This window comes from Falco punctatus (genome assembly GCF_963210335.1).
Source record: "Falco punctatus genome assembly, chromosome: 6".
NCBI classification, from domain to species: domain Eukaryota; kingdom Metazoa; phylum Chordata; class Aves; order Falconiformes; family Falconidae; genus Falco; species Falco punctatus.
In genome coordinates this window covers 34,278,123-34,296,844 of record NC_137585.1, presented here as the reverse complement: position 1 = coordinate 34,296,844, position 18,722 = coordinate 34,278,123, and the positions used below count along the sequence as shown (strand labels likewise).

Here is an 18,722-nt window from a genome sequence, read left to right as displayed (position 1 = left end):
GCTTTGAGCAACCTCATCCAAGTGGAAGGTATATCTGCCCATGGCAGGAGGGTTGGAACTAGATGATATTTAAGGTCCCTTCCAACCCAAACTATTCTGTGATGATATGATTTCCTTACCTGATATTCCAGTTGCATCAGATTTAAGAAATCAGCTGGACTGTGTCTGAAGAACACCTATTTCTGTCTTCACCTTTCCCCAAACACCACTAGAGGCTGTAAATCGGATTTTTGCTGGTTTTAGTGATTTTAGTGATGGGAATGGTAAGCAGGAATAAGGACAGCCAGAGCCCTTTGAAGAAAAGACCTGGTGCTCACTCAGGGCCCTGAGGACAGGTGCTGTATGCCAGGCACGTGGCGCCTCTGTAAGGAAAGCTAACCTCAGCTCCAAGCCCAGCCTGTGATGTGCAGATGAAGCTCTCACTACTTTGTGCATGGGAACAGGGAAGGCAGCCTGGCCAGTGGGGCAGATCCACATCGTGTCATCACAAGTCAGCATTTTCACCTGCCCCAGAACAAGGACTTGCTCTTCCTTTAGCACAGCTGAACAGGGTTCACTCCTCCTCTTAGGTCCCTACCTTGCTACCCTACCCTCCCTGCACAAGCCCAATGCCTTTTGACATCACAAGAAGAGATCTTCTCCCTTCAGAAATCTGACATTTTGACCTCCCAAGGTTAAGTGTCCAAGGTCTCCAAAGGCTGGGACCCTTTCAGCATAAGGGTCCTTGTCACCCTGGTGTGCTCCAAGCCAGAAGTAGAGACCCAGCCCTGCGGTAGAGAGATAATTTAGTCTCTGTGAAGCTCATTTGTATGTCAAAAGAGGCAGATCTTATGCTGCTTCCTCTTTGTTTCTCAAACAGTTCTTCATCCACTGTAAATAACCCAGGGAGATTGCTTCTTTCAGATGCCTTTCTGCAGCACTGGTCTCTTAATCGCTGCATGGCCCCTGAACAGCAGAGCTGAAGACTGGGGTTTGATCCGGTTTGGCACAGTGACTGTGCAGGCTGCCTCTGAGGGCAAACCAGCTCTTGCAGAGTGCTTTGGGAGCAAGGACTCTGCTTGCAGCATCAGCAACACTTCAGAAAGAAGAGTTGGGGGGAGGGGGAGAACATCTTGAGAAGTCTCAAGGGTCTGTTCCCTCAGAGGGAACAAGATCTGAAGACAAAAATTGGCCCAACGTCAGGACCTGACAGTATCCCCAGGGTAGAGCCCTTTTTAAGAAAGAAGCAGGTTCAAAGAGGGATTTGGCAAATCAATAAAGGACCGCTTGGGTGACTCCGGAGGGATGTGGGATTTCTGCTGGCTTAGACCTGACTGGACAGGGACCCTACTGAACAGCTTCTTCCCAGGACTTCTGCCAAACCAGAGTCCCTGGGCACTCTGCATGGGCAATGCCTGGCAGTACTGGCAAGAACGGCTAGGAAGTTGTTTATTAGTATCAGCCCAGGCAATTTCCTCATTCAAGGGACCAGGATGATTGTGGGGCAGTGCCCATGGTCTGGCTAGAAGCGCTGAACTTTATTTCTGCCAGCCATCCACACGTGTCTTTTTGAAATCAGGTGCCTGTTGTCAGAGAAGAAGCAGAAGCATCCCTGAATTTTTTTGCTAGAAGACACTTGAGTTAAGAGTAGATGGATGATACGAGGGAGCATCCAAACACCATCATGAGTCCCCTTCTCTATAAACCAAAGGCTCTGGACCCCGGAAGACTGGATAAGATTCTGTCCCTCTCTTTCTGGTATGGTCCCCCTGAGGGGCAGAAAGCAGGAGCTGAGCAAGGCTGCTGTCCTCCTACGTCACATAATGCCCACAGCTCCCCATGTCAGCCAGCAACTTTGTGTCCTCCCAACAGATGTGAATTTCACAATTAAGACCCAGATAAAACTGATGTGGTCAGGGCCAGGTTGCGGGACTGACCAAGCATCCCTCTAGAAACCCCCTAAACAGTGGATGTCTGCTTACTGCCATTTAAGCTTCACATTTGTCAAATTCTACCTTGCTTTCCAGAAGCTATTAAGATGGTTATTATCACTATCCTGTTCCCTGAAACACGGACCAGCAGAACTGGAAAGCAAGCAAGAGAGGTTTCTCCCTGCCTTTTGCACTCCCCATGTGTAGGCAGTGGGCTACAACCCTCCTCAAAGAGCTGACTGCTTGTGCCTGGTAGGATCCTGATGCCAACAGGGTCTTTGAACCACAATCTCTGCTCACTTAAGAAAAAGTCCTGCAATTGCTTCAGTAGGGTTCATTCCTGCAGGCAAGGAGGGATTAGCTTTCATCCCCCCTTCCAGATCTTTGCTCCACAAGCAGAATTGCACCACAGCCCGTCTGATACCTTTGTTACCAAGCAAGGCTTCATTTCACACTTTAGCAGCTTATTTTCTTTTGGGAATGGAGGAGGGAAGGCCTTCCTAGTTAAAAAATATGAATATCGGCAACACAAACTCAGGCAGACTGTTGGTACCCACTGAACAGCCCACGAGCAGTGTGTGCATGCGTGCGTGTGGGGGGGTGTGTGTATACACAGTCCTGGCCTTTCACTGCTTGAGTACGAGAGAGTCCCCCCAGAAGCTCTGGGGTATGATTTGTGTGTGTGTGAGTATATACGTGCATCTATGCCATTGCCCTCTGCCGGCTGAGCTCTTCGCATATCGACCGATGGAGAGCGTGCGTGTGTGGGAGCTGGCACATCCGAACCCATCACTGCCCTCTGGAAGGAGCCCAGGCATTTAATCACTAGGATAAGCCCCGTGTTTCAGCACGCAGGGTTGAGACTTTCGCTTCTCAGTCCTCACTGCAGCCACAGAGCAGTGCACAGCACCAGGAGCTCCTTCCCAGCCCTTAAAAAAAAAATATTAAAAAAATCTCTCTCCTTGAGATGCTCATGCCCTTTTGGGAGGATTCCAGATTGAGCAGCTCCACAGGAAGCATTTGGGTTGCTGCTCTTTGAAGAGTGGGCTTGAGCGGCAGCGCTCTGCAGGAGGAGAAGCCAGAGTGCCAGGGCTCCCCATGCAGCCCATAGTCCCCCCCAAAAGCAGAGGAAAAGACAGCACGAGGAGGGACAGGCAGCACAAGCAGGCTCCCAGCTCAGCCACTAGCCCCCTCTGCCTGCCCACACCGGGCCACTGGCTTCACGGCAGCAGCCAAAGCACAGGAGAGTTTCTTCGGACCACTCTCTTTTTCTGACACACTTTGTTTCTCTCTCCCTCCTTTTGTCCCCCAATGCCTTTATCCCTCCTTGAATTACTCCCTGCCTGCATGTTGCCCTCTGTCTCTCCCCTTTGCCCCCACCCACAAAATGTGCTCGCATCCCCCTGTCCCCCCACCCCGGCGCTGTTTCTGTGCCCCTTTTTCCTCGCTCTCACACTTGCACTGTTCTTTCTTCCCCTTTCCCTCGCTCCTCCACAGGGGCTGTTAGAGCCTCTAGTATTTTCCCGATCCTGAGTGTGATTCTGCTTTTCATGGGTGGACTCTGCATTGCAGCCAGCGAGTTCTACAAAACCCGACACAACATCATCCTTAGTGCCGGCATCTTCTTTGTGTCTGCAGGTAAAGGAATGCACAGGGCCTGACACCCCAGAGATGGGCTTGCGGCGGGAGGGTAGGGGGACTGCCCAGCCAGGGCATCCTGCAGGGGCACGGTTACCTAGGCTGAAGTGTGTGTGTTCCCCAGCCCTGATGAGCCTTTTTCAGGGTGAAAGCAGCCTCCCAAGCATGCCTCTCCGCCCTGCCTGCTTGCCTGGCAGGGGCAGGCAGCAGCACCCTGCAGGTAGGGGCTTTCCTGCTGCTTGGGAGCTGCTGGAGGGAGAGGGTTTCCTTACACCCAGCATCTCAGGGACCAGCTGGGAATGCAGTCCAGGGATGTGGCAGGCACGCAAGGAGGGTCTTGCCTGGGTTTCCCCAAGGAAAGCTTCCCACCAGGAGGGGATGGGTGGCTGGGGACCCTCCCGTCCTCACCTCCCAGGGACAGGGGCTCAACCCCACAGCCCCCACCACTGCCATGTGTGACCCTTCTGACATCTCCCTCTCTCTCCCCCACTGGCTGGCTGGCAGGTCTGAGTAATATAATTGGCATCATCGTATACATATCAGCCAATGCTGGAGACCCCTCCAAGAGCGACTCTAAGAAGAACAGCTACTCCTATGGCTGGTCCTTCTACTTCGGGGCCCTGTCCTTCATTATAGCTGAGATGGTGGGAGTGCTGGCTGTCCACATGTTCATAGACCGGCACAAACAGCTGCGTGCCAACGCTCGTGCCACGGACTACCTCCAGTCCTCCGCCATCACCCGCATCCCCAGCTACCGGTACCGCTATCAGAGACGCAGCCGCTCCAGCTCCCGCTCCACCGAGCCTTCACACTCCAGGGATGCCTCTCCTGTTGGGATCAAAGGGTTCAACACCCTCCCATCAACAGAGATCTCGATGTACACCTTGACCAGGGACCCGCTGAAGGCAACCACCACCCCCACCGCCACCTACAACTCCGACAGGGATAACAGTTTCCTCCAGGTTCACAACTGTATCCAGAAAGAGAACAAGGACTCTATCCACACCAACACAGCCAACCGCCGGACCACCCCGGTATGAAGCCGTCACCAGGAGCTGAAAATGGGGCAGGAGCAGGCAGGAGGAGACGGGGTGGGCTGTGGGGTGGGGAGGGTGGAAGGGGTCAGGGGGCAGAAGAGGAGTGGGAAGGAGGAGGTGGAAGCACCCCTTGGGGGGGTGGGGACCTTCCCAACGCGCAAAAAAAAAAAAAATCCACAAAAAGCAACAAAAACAAAAATGACAAAAAAAAACAAAAACAAAAAAAAACAACGAACAAGCAGATAAGCAGACAAACAAGCGAGCAAACAAAAAACAAACAAACAAATGAAAAGGAAATGTGAGGAAAGAGACAACAGTGAAAAAAAATTCTTTAAAAAAAAAGAAAAAGAAAAAAGGAAAAAAAAGAAAAACTTTAAAACTGAAAGAGATTTAAAAAATAGAAATAAATTTAAAAGAAAATGCATGATTTCCCATGTACCATTATTTTAACATTTAATAAAAACAGACTTAAAAAAAATAAAAGGGAACCAAGAAACAACAAATGACAATAAATCAAGTGGGAGGAGGAGGAGAAGGAGGCAGCTCTTTGGATTTTCGGGGGTTTTATTCTTTAATTTTACGGTTCGTTTCCCACTTACCTTTAACCCAGCATGGGCTCCTCGGGGGACAGGGGATGGGAGTTCGGCTGGCAGCAGCTTCAGTGTCCTTGGGCCAATTACGGAGGATCCTGGGGTGCTGGGGTCAACTGCGACCCACTCCATTGCCCCAGGATCCATGGGGATCTGCTCCATGCCCCCAGGATCCAGGGGGATCTGCTCATCCCCTACAAGTCCGTAGGGGTTAAGAGTGACTCCTGTCCCTAGGGAGGGTGGGAGCCAATGCTGAGTCACCCCTCCGCAGTGTCCCCAGAGGGGGCCCACTCCCCTGGCCCTGGGGACCCTGAGGTTAATGGTGACAGTGCAAAAAGCAAACAGACACAGTAAACAAAGACACACACACAGAGAGACAAAAAAAAGGACAAAAAAAGGTTTCTTAAAAAAAAAAAAAGTGGCAATTTTTTTAATAAAACAACAGCTATAAATAAATGTAAATATAATAAGTGGATTTACTTGCAAGAAAAGCAGATAGTATTTTTTTCTTTTCATTTTGTTTTCTCAAGCTTTAAACTGTGAAAAAAAAAAAAGAAAAAAGACAGTGGGGAGCAGGATGGGAGGCACAGGGAAAAGGTGGGGGCTGGTGGAGGGGAACTGGGGCTCCCATCCTTTCAGGATGATGTTGCTGGGGGTGGGGGGGAGGCCCGGGAGGCCAAAGCCGAGGGCAGCGTGCTGATGCCAGGGGTGGCACTCGTGAATGCCTGTGAATGCTCCGGAGGGTCCCCAGGGCAGCCACACGCTCCCTACAGCTGCCTGGATGCCCTTAGGTCCTGCCTGTGGGGGCACGGCAAGACCCACCCAGCCACCCCCTGAGATCATTCCTGTCCTCCCCTGGGCACAGCCAGCCCGCCCTGACCCAAAGCTGGCTGCCAGCTGCTCGGTCTTCACACGTCCCCCCCAGCCCCCATCCCAGGAAGCCCCCGGCTCCGGGCTTGAGCCCCCCAAGTCCCAACGGCCATGCCAGGGACAGGTGTGAAGCTGTCGGGCATCTCCATGCCTGCTGGGTTTTGTCCTCGTCCCCCTGTCACTGGGGGTCCCAGCCTGCTGTGGTCTCATCCGCAGCAGTGAGCTGAGCCCCCACCATCTACGCTGGGACCCCTGGCCTGGCCGCAGCCCCCTCCCTCCCTGCCGTGGCGGGGGAACAGGGCACCGGGGATGCCAGGAACAACTTTTAACCCAGCTCCCCCTCTGAGGACACAGGCAGGAGGGGAGGCGGTGGCAGGGGAGCGTGGGGCTCTCTGTGACACCCCGAAAGCGCCAGCCTGGGGCAAGGACAGGGCCCTTGCGGGTCTGTGCCCTGAGCCGGCGCAAGGCTGAGGTTTTGCAGGATGGGGCCGCCAAGCCCTTCGGCAGCTCAGACCCACTTTTCGACTTTTTTTTCCGTCCCCGTTCCTGCTGCTCCAGTTTTAGGAGCTGCACAGTCCCCCGCTTCGGGTCCCAGCGGGATTTCTGCTTTAAAGCAGCCTGATCCTCCCTGCGCCTACCCCCCCTCGCCGCTTTAACCCCCCTCCCCGCTCCAGGGCAGGGCAGGGGGCAGAAGTGGGAGGGAGTCACCCCCAAAAAACAGCATTACAGGGCAAGAGGAGGATGCAAGCGGCTTGGCCGGGTGTTCAGATGCACCCTTCACCCTCCACCGCTGAAATCCCCTCCTGTGACGCCCTAGCCCTTTAAAAAAGATTCACAGGGAACCCCCTCCCCGCAGTGCCCCCCAAGGAAAAAGTTAAGTCAGTTTTGCAGACCCTAGCATAGAGGGAGGGCAGCGTTGGGGTGTCCATCCCCAGCCGCCCTCGCCCGCCGACCCCCGCCGTGGGGCTGGGGAGCATTCACAGGGCCGAGGGCCCCCCCAGGGCCAGGCAGGACGGGGGGGGGCTGCAGCAGCGTGCCAGAGAGCACATGCGGGAGGCAAGGGCTGGCCGAAAAGCTTTTTTCTGAGGGTGTTGCTCATGTCCAGCTGAAACCAGTACAAGAAACCGACCTCCATTTTCTTTATTTTTTGGTTTTTTTCAGACTGTTAAAAAGAAAAAAATTTTAAAAAGAGAAAATGACAAAAAAAAAATCCTGGTACATGAAATAAAGATTTTTTTTTTATAACTTGGTCCTCGTTTATGTGGCTTTATTGGGGGGGATTTATTGTCCCACTGTGCCAGAGGAGTACCTCAAAACCCAGCAAAAAAGTCAACTTTTCCAAACACTTTTGTCCCCTTTGGCGATTCAGCAGACAGGGTGCCTTCAGCTGCTCTTCTCAAGCCAGTCTTCAAGACAGAAGGAGGAAGGATGAGGTAAGAGGAGAGGGCTTTGCCACAACTTTTTTTAAACAAGAGTGGGTAAGCTCAAGTCACGCATGTGGGCTTTCCTTGCTGCCCTCCAAAACGTCTGCTCTAGCCCCCACTTAGCCCCCAGTGCCACCCCTCCAGTCCCATTCCTCCCAGGGTGGTGTTACCACAGGGGATGATGCTCCAACTCCCACCCGAAGACAGCAGCTCTCATGGCAGCAAGCCAAGGACTGCCGGCGAGCTCAGAATTTGCACAGGCTCGAGGGCTCAACAAGGAAAAAGAAAAGGAAGCAGGCCTAACATTTTTTCAGAGCTTTGTTCAGCCACTCATGCAGTTTCTGGTGATTTCCTCAGCAGCTGGGTTGGCAGTGGCTGTCTGGTGGAAATGCCCAGTGTCAGAGCCCAGAGCAGGGGCTGGCTTACAGCTGGAGCTGCAGACCCAGAAACGGGTGAGGCGGCAGCAGGGCAGGGAGGCGAGAGTACTGCAAAAGGCCCGGGCTCCTGGCATGTCCCCTCACCCCCCACCCCACCACCAGCAGCAGGTGTGCCAGCAACACGCTGAGACCCCCTTGCCCACCACTGGGCTCCTGCTTGCCGTGGGACCGGCCATGGCTTTCCGAAGCAGATGAGGATCCCCACCAGACACCACCACCAGCAGCTCAGAGAGGCGACAGGGAAGGGCAGTCACCTGAGTAAAAAAGCTCCTCCAAAATGCAGCCAGGGTTTGACCCATGGAGGGCAAGCAGGACCACGAGCTGAACAAGCAGGTGGGACCAGAGGGTTTAATTCAGTGGTGGCAGAGGGGCAGTGGGGTGAAGGCACACCTGGTGTCCCCATTGGTCATAGTGCAATCCCAGCACCGCAGTCCTTCCCACCACCTGATGCACCTTGTGCAGGCTGATACCAGTACTCAGCATCCAGATCCCCCGGCTGGCACCTCTGAATCCCCACCTTGGCCCTCCCCAGCCCCCGGCCTCCAGCCCACCCCCCTCCAGCTCACCCTTCTCCTTTGGGCCCCTGGCAGCACCTCACACCTCACGCTCACCCCGTGCCCCCCAGCGAGCCTCTCAGCACATGCATTTCGTGGGCCCGCCGGTGGGACGCTTCAGCGTCCATTACTGAGGTAATTGGGGGCACCCGCCGCCCTATTTCTGCTCTTCCTCAGGGACCCTTCCCGGGAGCAGCTTCGGCAAGAAGGAGGGCATGAGGAGGGAAGAGGCCACAAAGCAGGCCAGGCACCGGCTCCAGGGGACATGGGGAGCTCCTGGCCCTGCCATGAACACGTCTAGGACGCAGCTGCCTCCCCGCTCCGTCTAGCTCACAGACCCCAAAACTTTCTCACCCCTTTCTCATCCTTTTTCCTGGCTCTGAAGCCACCACCAGCGCTGAGTACCCCCACCCAGACATGGGTGGGATGAGCTGGAGAACCCCCCCCGCATATCCTCCATCCTCCCTGCAACGCTGTTAACACTGGCCCACCACAGAACTGGGGGCGAGGGGGTGTTCTCTCATCCCCAGCCATGCCAGTGGGGCACTGGGGAGATGTGTCTCCACTTCCCATGCGATGGCCCACCTGGGGGTGCATGCATGGCTCAGTCCCCCTACACAACTCCATGAGGTGCTCCTTTCTTGCAGGGTGCAGATGGGCTTACTTTTCCCTCTCTGCTTCTTCCCATCTCCTTCTGGCTTTTACAGGTTGGGGCAACAGAGGGGGAGAGGCAGGGAAACTGCAGCACCCTGAAATTAGGCATGGGGAATGCTGCTCAGACAGGGCCAGCCTCCAGGCCATAATAATTAATAGTAATACTTAGCACTTATACAGCACTTTTCATGTTCAAAGCACTTTACAAACATTAACTAATAAAGCTGTCATATTAAGTGATGTCTTAAAGGGGTGTCACTGAAAGCAAAAGGCTTGCGCACAGGTGGGAGCCCTCATTCCCCCTCTCTCCGAGGGTGCATTAACACTTGGTGGGTGCAAGATCCTAAAATGTTACCCTGTGTCCCTCCTGGGTCTTAGTGCTCCCTGTGCCACTTGCTTGCTTCTCCTGGTGATGGCTGGTGCTCTGGCAGGCCCTGGTTATACCAGGGGTGAACAGGGCACCAGGGTCTTCTCCACAGCAGTGAGCCACTGAGGTCCTGGAGATGCCAGACACTTGTGACTGAGAGGTCAGTTAAAACATTTGGGTTGGAAAAGTCCCCCTGCCTCAGTCCCAAGATCCAGCAGTGGAGGAGGAGAGCCACCAGGCCCTTTGCAGTGGAGCAGGAGAAGAGATGCAGCAGGCAAAGCCTGGCCTGATGCCTTCAGCCAGGTTTCCATCGCACTGCAGTCCTGGGAGCTCTGTTGGGGCAATGGCTATTCCCTGCTTTCAGGCGCAGGAGGAAAGCAGCTCCCAGCCCTGCATGGGGCTTATTTCTGACAGCCCCCCCCCCCCCCCCCCCCCCCAAATCTGAGGACATACTTTCAAATGCTGGCCATGGATGGGTGGAAGGCAGGCAGGGCATCTGCCAGGGAGAGTGCTGTCCCAGTCAGATGGAGCAATCCCCTAGGACAGCTCTGGCAGAGGATCTGAGCTTGAGAGGGCACACTCTGCCCACAGGATGCTGGCCAGTGCTGGCAGCAGTGCCAGGTCTTCTCTTTCTGTGGAGGCAGCATGGCTGAAGAGGGGGCTCCCTTTGGGAAATGGTATGGGGTGAGGGAGTGCTTCCTGCTGAGTAATGCTCAGGTCCTGGCACTGGTGGGTCTGACATTAACTTATGCTCACTGCTCCCCTGCTGCCTCTCTCGTATGGACCACAGCCAGCGCTGGCTGGGTCTGTGGGAGACGCTCTGAGAGTTCTTCATGTGGGGAAACCCAGATACTTGGCCATTAAATTAATGTCGGGCATTTAACAGCATTATTGAAATGGTTTAAACACCTAGAAGTGGTAATTAGTAATAACGGTTTGGTGAGGGAGGAAATTAAGACCGAGGGTTGGAGCCCAGTACTTTTCTCTGCAGAAAATTTTTAGTGCCAAATGACTACAGAGAGGCCAAGCGTCAGAAACACAAGCCTGCCGTCTTGCTTACGTGTGAGGATTGACACAAGGGGAGGAAGACAACTACATATCTCACCTTTCCAAAGCCAAGCACCAAGGCCAAGGATGGAGAGACGCTCAAGGAGAGCTGATGGAGAAAGGGGGCCTGTAAGGAGGTACAGTCAACATAATGAAAGCTGCTAGGTAAGCAAGGCTCTCAAAGGGCAGGACAGCTGAATGTTGTGGAGGTCTGTCCAAGGGTTAGAGGTGGCTCCAGATGACTCAGCATCCGCTCCCTAGACTTCCCCCTCTCCTCTAGACACCTCTGAAGAGAGAGAAAGAAGAGGAAGCAGGTTTTGTAGGGAAGGGAGACAGAGGGAGGGTAAATTTTAAAAGTAGCCAAGGACCTATACAGATTAAGGGGATATGAATTAAATGTCACCAGCCTGAGTTTCCCCTCCAAGAGTAGAGAAGACATCATCCCTCTTGCTAAGCCAAGGCATGGAACTGGACCCCACAGGGGCTGCTGCACGGTGTGCTGCTCCCCACCCAGGCAGGACATTTACAAGAAGTCCTAAACAAACTGAGTGCATCTGCACCACAGTTTGGCGGCTCCACAGAGATCCAGAGCAGCTGTGCAGCCAAAATACCCTACAGAGAGAAGAAACTCCCCTCCAGCCCGGGAGATAGGACAGGGACCTGTCCCCAGGATGTGGGACAGGTCCTAGAAAGACCTTTTCTTGAGGATCTGTGCCCACAAGGGTAGAGCGGATATCTGTAATGTCCCAGTGTCCACAGTGGATACTCCATCCTAAAGCCATCAACCGCCAGCCAGGTAGAGGGGTGCTGAGGACCTGCCAGGCATGGAGCTGCAGTGAGGACCCCATCAGAGGAGCCAAGATCCCCGTGGACCATGCTGCTTCACGCAGGAGCAGAAGCAGGAGAGTGGCGGCTGGGCGCTCACCCAGCCCGCAACTTCCTGGGCTGCAAATCCCAGCTTTGACCTGGCTCCAGCAAAGCCAATACAGGCATGAACCGTTCTGGCAGGGTATTGTCATTTGTGCCAGTTTTACACCGTAGAGAGGAGTAATGTGTGAATGACGCTAAACCCTGCTGGCCTAATTTCGCTTGCCCTTTATTGAAACCTCCAGGCCTTGCACCCCAGGCACAGAATGACAAGGGTGGAACAGCCTGTGTGTGCAATCAGGGCTGGGATGAGATGGCCTTGGCATCCTCTGCAGAGGTTGGCTCTTGACATTGCAGAAAGTCCGCAGTGAAGGAGCCGGCTGGCCCGGTACTGACAGCTTCAGCAAAGGGGTCAAGATATACGGGTATGGGCTGAGTCCCAGAAACAGATCTGCAAGGGCAAAGCACTAGGCTTGGGAAAGGGTTTTCTCTGCTGCTGCTCTTCCTGCTGCTCCTGATCCCCGCAGGGATGGAGAAAACAAGGGACTTTGCTCTCTAGGGACCTGTCAATCAGAATCTGCCACTGCCGTTTAATTTGCTGAATTTATGCCTGCCAGGAGCGCCGGCCTGGCTGCCCGTTCCTGAGCAGGCAGTGCCATCCCGCGGGACAAGCTTGGCACAGCAGCAGAGTCGCAAAGCCGCACAGTGTGGGAGCCGGAGCAGCCACACAGCTCCCACAGGAGACGCGGCAGTGGGACCCTTGCCCAGTAGTCCCACTGGTGCACAGACGTGGCGAGGGCCCACTTCCAGTCTGCCAGGGCTCCTCATGACCTGCTTCCCCTCATTCCCTCTTTCCTTCCAGCTGCAAAGCTCGGAGGGGACACAACAACGTAACTCACCTGGACATGGGGGTTAGGCTCACTCCCACCTGCGACAGGCTCCAGCCAGCCCAGAGGCAGGTATGATTTTAAGTGGGGAAGGCAGACAACAAAGCTTTTACCCGGAGCTTGGTGTGGCCGTGAGGCTTGAGTCAGCATGTCCCAGCAAGCTGCCTGCCATCAGCAAGCCTCCCCATCTTTCCTCCCCTAAATTTTGCAGCGCCTCTTGTCTCCAGCTGGTGCGGGGCTAGTGATCATCCAGGAGTGTTTAGCAGGGAAATACTTCACGCATGCAGAAAACAGAGCAATCCCACAGAGCAGTTCCCAGGTCAGGGAGCCCCATGGCTGCCCCATGTCTCCTCCTGCCCTTGCTGCTCTCCCCCAAGGGCTTGGTGCTGCTTCTGGGCCCTTTTAGGGAGTGAGCAGTAGAGGGAGGGTCCCTTCTCAGCCCCAGCCCCTTCCCATCCCCTCCTGCAGAGGCCACAGCAAAGCCTGAACCTGACCTTGGGAATCAGCTGCGACCTTGGGAAGTGCCTCATCCAGAAGGACAGGCTGCAGACAGAGAAGAGGAAAGGAAGAAAGACCTTGGGCTGCTGCAGTGGAAGCTTTCTGGAGCAAGGCTGAGAGTGCACATCCTTCCCAGCTGCCTCAGGCTGCCTGACGCCCTATGGGGGACATACGCAGCATGGCTTTGCCGGAAGGGACAAAAGCGCCCTGATGACTCCTGCAAAGACAGAAGAGAGCAGATGGCACTGAAATCTGCTCAAGAGGAGAGGAAGGAATAGCCCCGAGGCTCTGCACTCCCTGTACCCCGAGAGGCACATTTGTCCCCAGCCAAGCATGTCAGCCAGACCCATCTTTGACTTACTGAGGGGCAGGGAAGGGAATGGCAACTGCAGGCTCGTGGGGCTCCTGCACGTCCCTTGCCACTATTGTCTTTAGCAGAGACTTTTCTGAGAGTCCCTGGGAGGGGAACAGCATGCTATATACATAGGTAGCATCTGCATTCTGCTCCTTACTTTCTTGATAACTAGGTCTTGGGGTTCAATTCCCTAGCAGAAATCGCTTGAACTCTTTCTGCCTCTTGATGTCCTGTTAGACATCTTTGCCCGGCTGGCATAAACAGTAAGCCTTCCAGAGGAGGGACCAGTGAGGCAGGAGCATTTGCAGAGCACGTTTAGCCCCAGAAGATTCTGATTTTTCACTGAGGATAACTTAACACTGATGATGTTCAAGGAAATAACTGAGGGCGCTTCTGTGCTGGGCAAAGGCCCTTGTAAAGGAAGCCTGTGTTGCCTGCGGTTCTGCTCACACACACTAGGATCCTTTTCAGGGCAGCGCTGAATATAACTCAGGCATTGCAGAACTGCAGGGCATGGAGCGGGGCTCCTGCAGCTGAAAAGCAAACTGCTAACTCAGTGGTGAGAAGGCACAGCATGCCCTGCACCCTCCATCACCCAGGGCCCCATCCTCTTCCCTGCTGTCGATCTGGCTGGATCTACACAGCATTTCCCAGATGCAGCAGCCGTGACCTGCTTCTGCCTCTGTTGACACAGTTCCCCATCACCAGGATAGCTTGTATCCCTAATGCATTTCTCCTCCAGCGAGGCAGGGAAATGTCTCTCCCTGTGCAGCATGGAGGTGTCAAGCTCCCACTGGGGAGGCTTACCAGGGTGGCCTGGAGGACAGCCACAGAGCAGGGACTTGTAGCTCAGCCTGCGGACTCCCAGGCTCATACCCCAGCCACTGCACCAGCCTTCCGCTCCTTCTGCAGGCTCAGAGCCAGTAGGGACACTGCCAGTGCCAGCTGCTCTAATTGAGCTTTGTAGAATAAACTTGTAGAATTAGCCTGTTGGCTGCCGGGATAAAATCCAGCCCTGAGTGCAGATCAAAGGAGGCAATCTTGCTGACAGTTTGCAGGGAGACAGCTGGACCCAGGCTCCTTCTACAGCTCTGGAAAGGGCAGTATTCAGCAGCGGAGGATGAGGACAGAGCATGATGCGCGCTGCCTCTTCGCAATACATGTGGCCCAGGCCCTGATGGTCAACGCTACAGAAGCCTTGGGAGACATCTGACACTGGTGATAAATTTCTGGCTTTTCCTGGTAGCATGGAAGATGCAGACAACACAAGGCCAGGCTCTGAGCCCAGCCTACAGAAGCAACATGGGAAGGCCTACCCTTGTCAGGTTTCTGTCTGTCCTTGAGGGCAAGACAGTATGGCCCGGCAGTCATAGGGAAAGCTCAGCATGCCAGGAGGAGGAGGAGGGAGAAAGCTTGCAATGAAAACAGTATCTGATACCAAGAATAATAAACTCAGCACATTCCCTGCATGGACCTTACTGTATGGACATGGCTGGTATGAACACATACAGCAAATCTGCCAGGCGCCACCTGCTCCCAGCCCCACTAAATTGCACAGGCAGCAAATTAAAAAATCAAATTTGCAGCACGTGCACAGTAAAGTTGCTTTACAGTCATTTTTCCAGGGTTCCTGAAAATCCAGTCAAGCATTTCACCCCAAAAGTGGCAAGCAACTGCCACGCAAGGAGGGCAGGTTTATAGTTCAGCCTCCAGGGCACCCGGGAGAGGGATGAAGGCACTGGAAAGGAGGCCATGCATCGCAGCGAAGCACCTGGCCTGGGAGAACAGCAGGCTGAGAAGGCAGATAAAAGTGCAATGGAAAAGATGGGATGCAAAGAGGAAGGCCAGGGAAGGACGGAGGGCTTCCCAGCCTGTGAACCCTGGCTGCCCTGTGCCAGGAGCCCCAGTTCACTCACAGCCAAGGTCAGTTGCAAGGAGAGCCTAGGAGCCAGCAGTGCATTTTGCTGTTGTAAAGACAACAACGATGACTTCAGAAGAAGAGTCTGACCTGAAGAGGTGTGTAAACATCAGGCTTCTCCACAGTGAGAAGGCGTTAAGGCTAAAGACTATTTCACTTGGTTTCTGGGTTTGTGAAGAAGCGTGGGGAAGTGGAGACTAAGCATATGGCACAGGCATACGGTGTGTTTGTTGTTTAGTGAGGAACAAAAAACCAGCTGGCTATTTTTGATGCATTTAGTGTAAGAATGAGAAAAGGAACTACTGGAAAATAGTGGTTTAATGTGAACATTAGTCTTCCAATCCTCAGCTGCCTCTTTAAGTGGAAGTATAGTCATCCAAGCCAGAAAGCAATCCCTGTCTTAAGGCTTTCTGAGGCATAATCAGTCAAGGCAGATGTGATCTATTTTCTAGAAAAGGACCCTAACGGGCTGGGCGCTTCAACTTGCTTTCCTTCATTTAAACCTGGCAAACCTCTGGTAACAGTGCCCAAGCTGCACATTGTCCCTGCTAAGCAGGAGGAGGCTGCTGCTCAATGCAGAGCCAGCTCAAATTGCAACAGCTCTCCAACAAGCCTCAAACTGTGCTGGAGGCTGATGGTGGTGAAGGTTTTGGTGCTGGAATGCCCAGGGTGCTGGAACAAGCCCCTTTTTTTACAGGTCTGCTAATACCAGCACACAGCCCAAAACCGGAGAAGTGGGAGACATGAACAGAAAACCAGATGGGAGCAATTTATCCTGGCTGTTCTTATGACCGTCTTCCAGGGAAGAGTGATTACCCTTATTAACTGATTAAGTGATTAATTAACTGATGAACTGAAATTATGGATCTAGGATCAAATGATTGCAAGCAAGTGTATTTTAAGTACTTTTCCGGGAAATGACATATCTCACGTGCCTTAAACGAAAGCCAGAGTAGAGGCTGGGTGGCGAACCATTTGCAGCCATGATGCTCAGGGTCAGCAAGACAGGACAAGAAGTGCAGGCAGTTGTGGGGCACTGGCTGCAGCATGGCATGGGACACAAGAGGTGCAGTGCCTGGTGTGAAGCAGAAAGTGAGACAGACCTGCTCCCTCCCCTCTTCTAGTAAATTTGACCTAAATGTGGCAGCAAGTCTCACCCGCTTCAAGATTATTTTTTTTTTCTCATAACCTTTCTTCCCTTTGATAAGAAACTAGAAGGTTATGTCTGTGCCCAAAGGAGCATATATCCCACACTGCTCCCTCCTCTGACCCACACCTGTACCCAACTGTATCCCCAGTAAAGGTAGCTTGATGGGCTAAGCCTCAACTGCACATGATCTCTCATCTCTGGGAGACAGCAGCAGTGTTACATTCTCTTGTACACTCCTCACGCAGGCTCAGGAGCAAAGGTGAAGCCGTGGAAGGAAGGGATTTTCATTTATCAGTCTATTTGTCATTGCTTCTCTTCAGTCATTCCTTAGTCCACTTTTTCCTTCAGAACTTTGTGCTTTTTTCTGAGCCCATTCAGCCCATTGCCCTGGCTCAGGCAGGGTGAAGGACAGGCACCGTGGGGTTTACCCAGAGCTGGGATTGCAAAGAGCCACTGCCAGAGACCCACAAGGCAGTTCCAACACTAATTATGTTTATCTCCAAAAAGGCTGCTTAGGTGAGACAGTTACAAATTGTATTTTATAAAGTGTATTTCTATAAGTGGATTTTTTCCGCTAGCAGGGAAAAGTGCTTTAATAATCCCACTTCTGATTAATGGTGCGGTGTCTTGGCAAAGCAAAGATTGCTGCAGCTTCGGTTCTTTCTCAAGTAGGAATTATAAGTGGTAAATAAAGAAGAAAACGCACATCTCTGCCTGGAAAATATTGATCTAGGCTCTTCTTAGCTAAAAGATACCCAGTAAAATTCTCTGAAGAGGAAGAGTTAGTTTTTAGCCTGTGTGCTGAAGAGATCTGTAAACTGGATCCTGCTCTTTTTAGGGATAGAGGAAATTACACTCATTTTGGCATGTGAACATCAGAGATTTCATGATTTATTGCCCTCACTCCCTGAGAAGAAATACTATGCCAGTTACAGAGACAGGGATCTGAGGCACATGCTGTATTAAATCACTGGTTCATGGTCTCCTAGAGAGGCCGTAGGGCTGAATCCTAGCTTCCAGGCCTCCCCTCCAGGTCAAGGAAAACTATCAGGGACAATGAAAACCTTGAATACCTCATTGCAAATACAGCAAGGGCAACATGAATTCCAATTCTTCGCATATCTTTACCTCTCAAAGCAAAGTGCTTTGTAACAGCCTCTAAAACACAAAGTCAGTTTAATAATCACACAACCACAACCTGAGAAGTACTTGCTTTTCTATAAAACCATTGCATAGTTTGGGATACATTTTTATTTCAAGAGGCTGTGTGTAGGAGAAAATCAAGAAGCACAGAATTAAGTCATGTTTCCTCTCCTGACACATGGCTTTATTGATACACTTCATGCCCAGAGCCCTGTAAGTCTGTTCTCTATCAAAGTCATAAATCTCTCACTTTATCTCATTCTATCTCCACTTTCATCTGTGAAAACAGAAATTTACCTACCAGACCTTACAGCTCTGTCTCACATCTATAGAGCAACCTGGCACAACCAGACTGGGACTGAATGCTAGTAGTTGAAATCTTAATTTGACTAAGCTGAAGATCAATATTCTCCCAATGCGTTGTTTTAGGACAGCTAATTTTAATTCAAGTTCTTCCAAAGGAGAGAAAAAAAATACTAATCTTGAGATTGGGCAGTCCTTTGTGGGGCCATGAAGCCCAAGATATCTTCATGAGTAGAGGACAGCCAGGAGGAGGCAATCTGTTAAACCTACCCCACTGTGCTGCTACTGGGCGAGTCACTTACACCAAAACCATTCCCAACAGACATTCGCCTACCCTAGGCTTAAATACTTCTGCTAAGAGATGTTCTGTATTTCTAATAAGTTTAATCATCATTACCACTGGAGGAGATGTTTCTGACACCTTATTATTGCTTGTTTGAGCTGCAGGCCTTTCAGCAGACACAGAAAACAATGTTTTCTTCCTCTTTGTGACAGCTGGGTACAAACCAAATGGTTTTGTCATCTGTCACCCCCGGCTTTTCTGCTTAAAAGCCAAACCCAAGCTTTTTAATCAATAGGGTGAATTTACTGTCATTAATGTCACTCTCTTCCCTCTCCTACGCGTTTCTGTTATTAAGCAGCAATTAAGAGGGAGCAAAATTTCGGTAAATGATACCGTAGTGACAGAAGGCACAACAAAGAGGGAGAGGCAGAGCGGCCCGGGCGGGCACACCTCCCACGGGAGGCAGCTCCACGGCGTGCGGGGGCCCCCGCGCCCCCCGCTCCGGGCCAGCACCCCGCGGTCCCGCAGCGGCGGCCACAGGCAGCTCCAGCGCCCCCGACCACGAACCCGGCCACGGAGGGAGGAGGAGACAGGGCCGCCGCCCACCGCCCCTCACCGCCCACCGCCCCTCGCCGGCCGCCTCGGCCCAGCCCCAACGGATCGTAGAGACTCGCGCCTGCCAGCCGCGCGCCGCGGCTTTTCTAGCCCGGCCCTCCTGCAGCTCTATGGCCTTAGCGTACTGCGTGCGCTAAGGGAGGCGCTTTACGGCAGCCGCGCTCTGCTCCGTCAC

The 18,722-nt window shown here is 52.9% G+C and overlaps 1 protein-coding gene across 2 annotated transcripts in view; it reads left to right on the top strand.

Moving 5' to 3' along the window:
• The window catches only part of CACNG2 (calcium voltage-gated channel auxiliary subunit gamma 2), a 57,889-nt gene extending 47,109 nt beyond the window's left edge, over positions 1-10,780 (top strand). For both annotated transcript variants that reach the window (XM_080392948.1, XM_080392947.1), the window contains 2 exons: positions 3,408-3,548; positions 4,053-10,780. In XM_080392948.1, coding sequence (XP_080249074.1) covers positions 3,408-3,548; positions 4,053-4,588 — 677 coding nt within the window. In that variant the 3' untranslated portion in view covers positions 4,589-10,780. The remainder of the gene's footprint in view (positions 1-3,407; positions 3,549-4,052) is intronic.
• Positions 10,781-18,722: the final 7,942 nt, after the last annotated feature.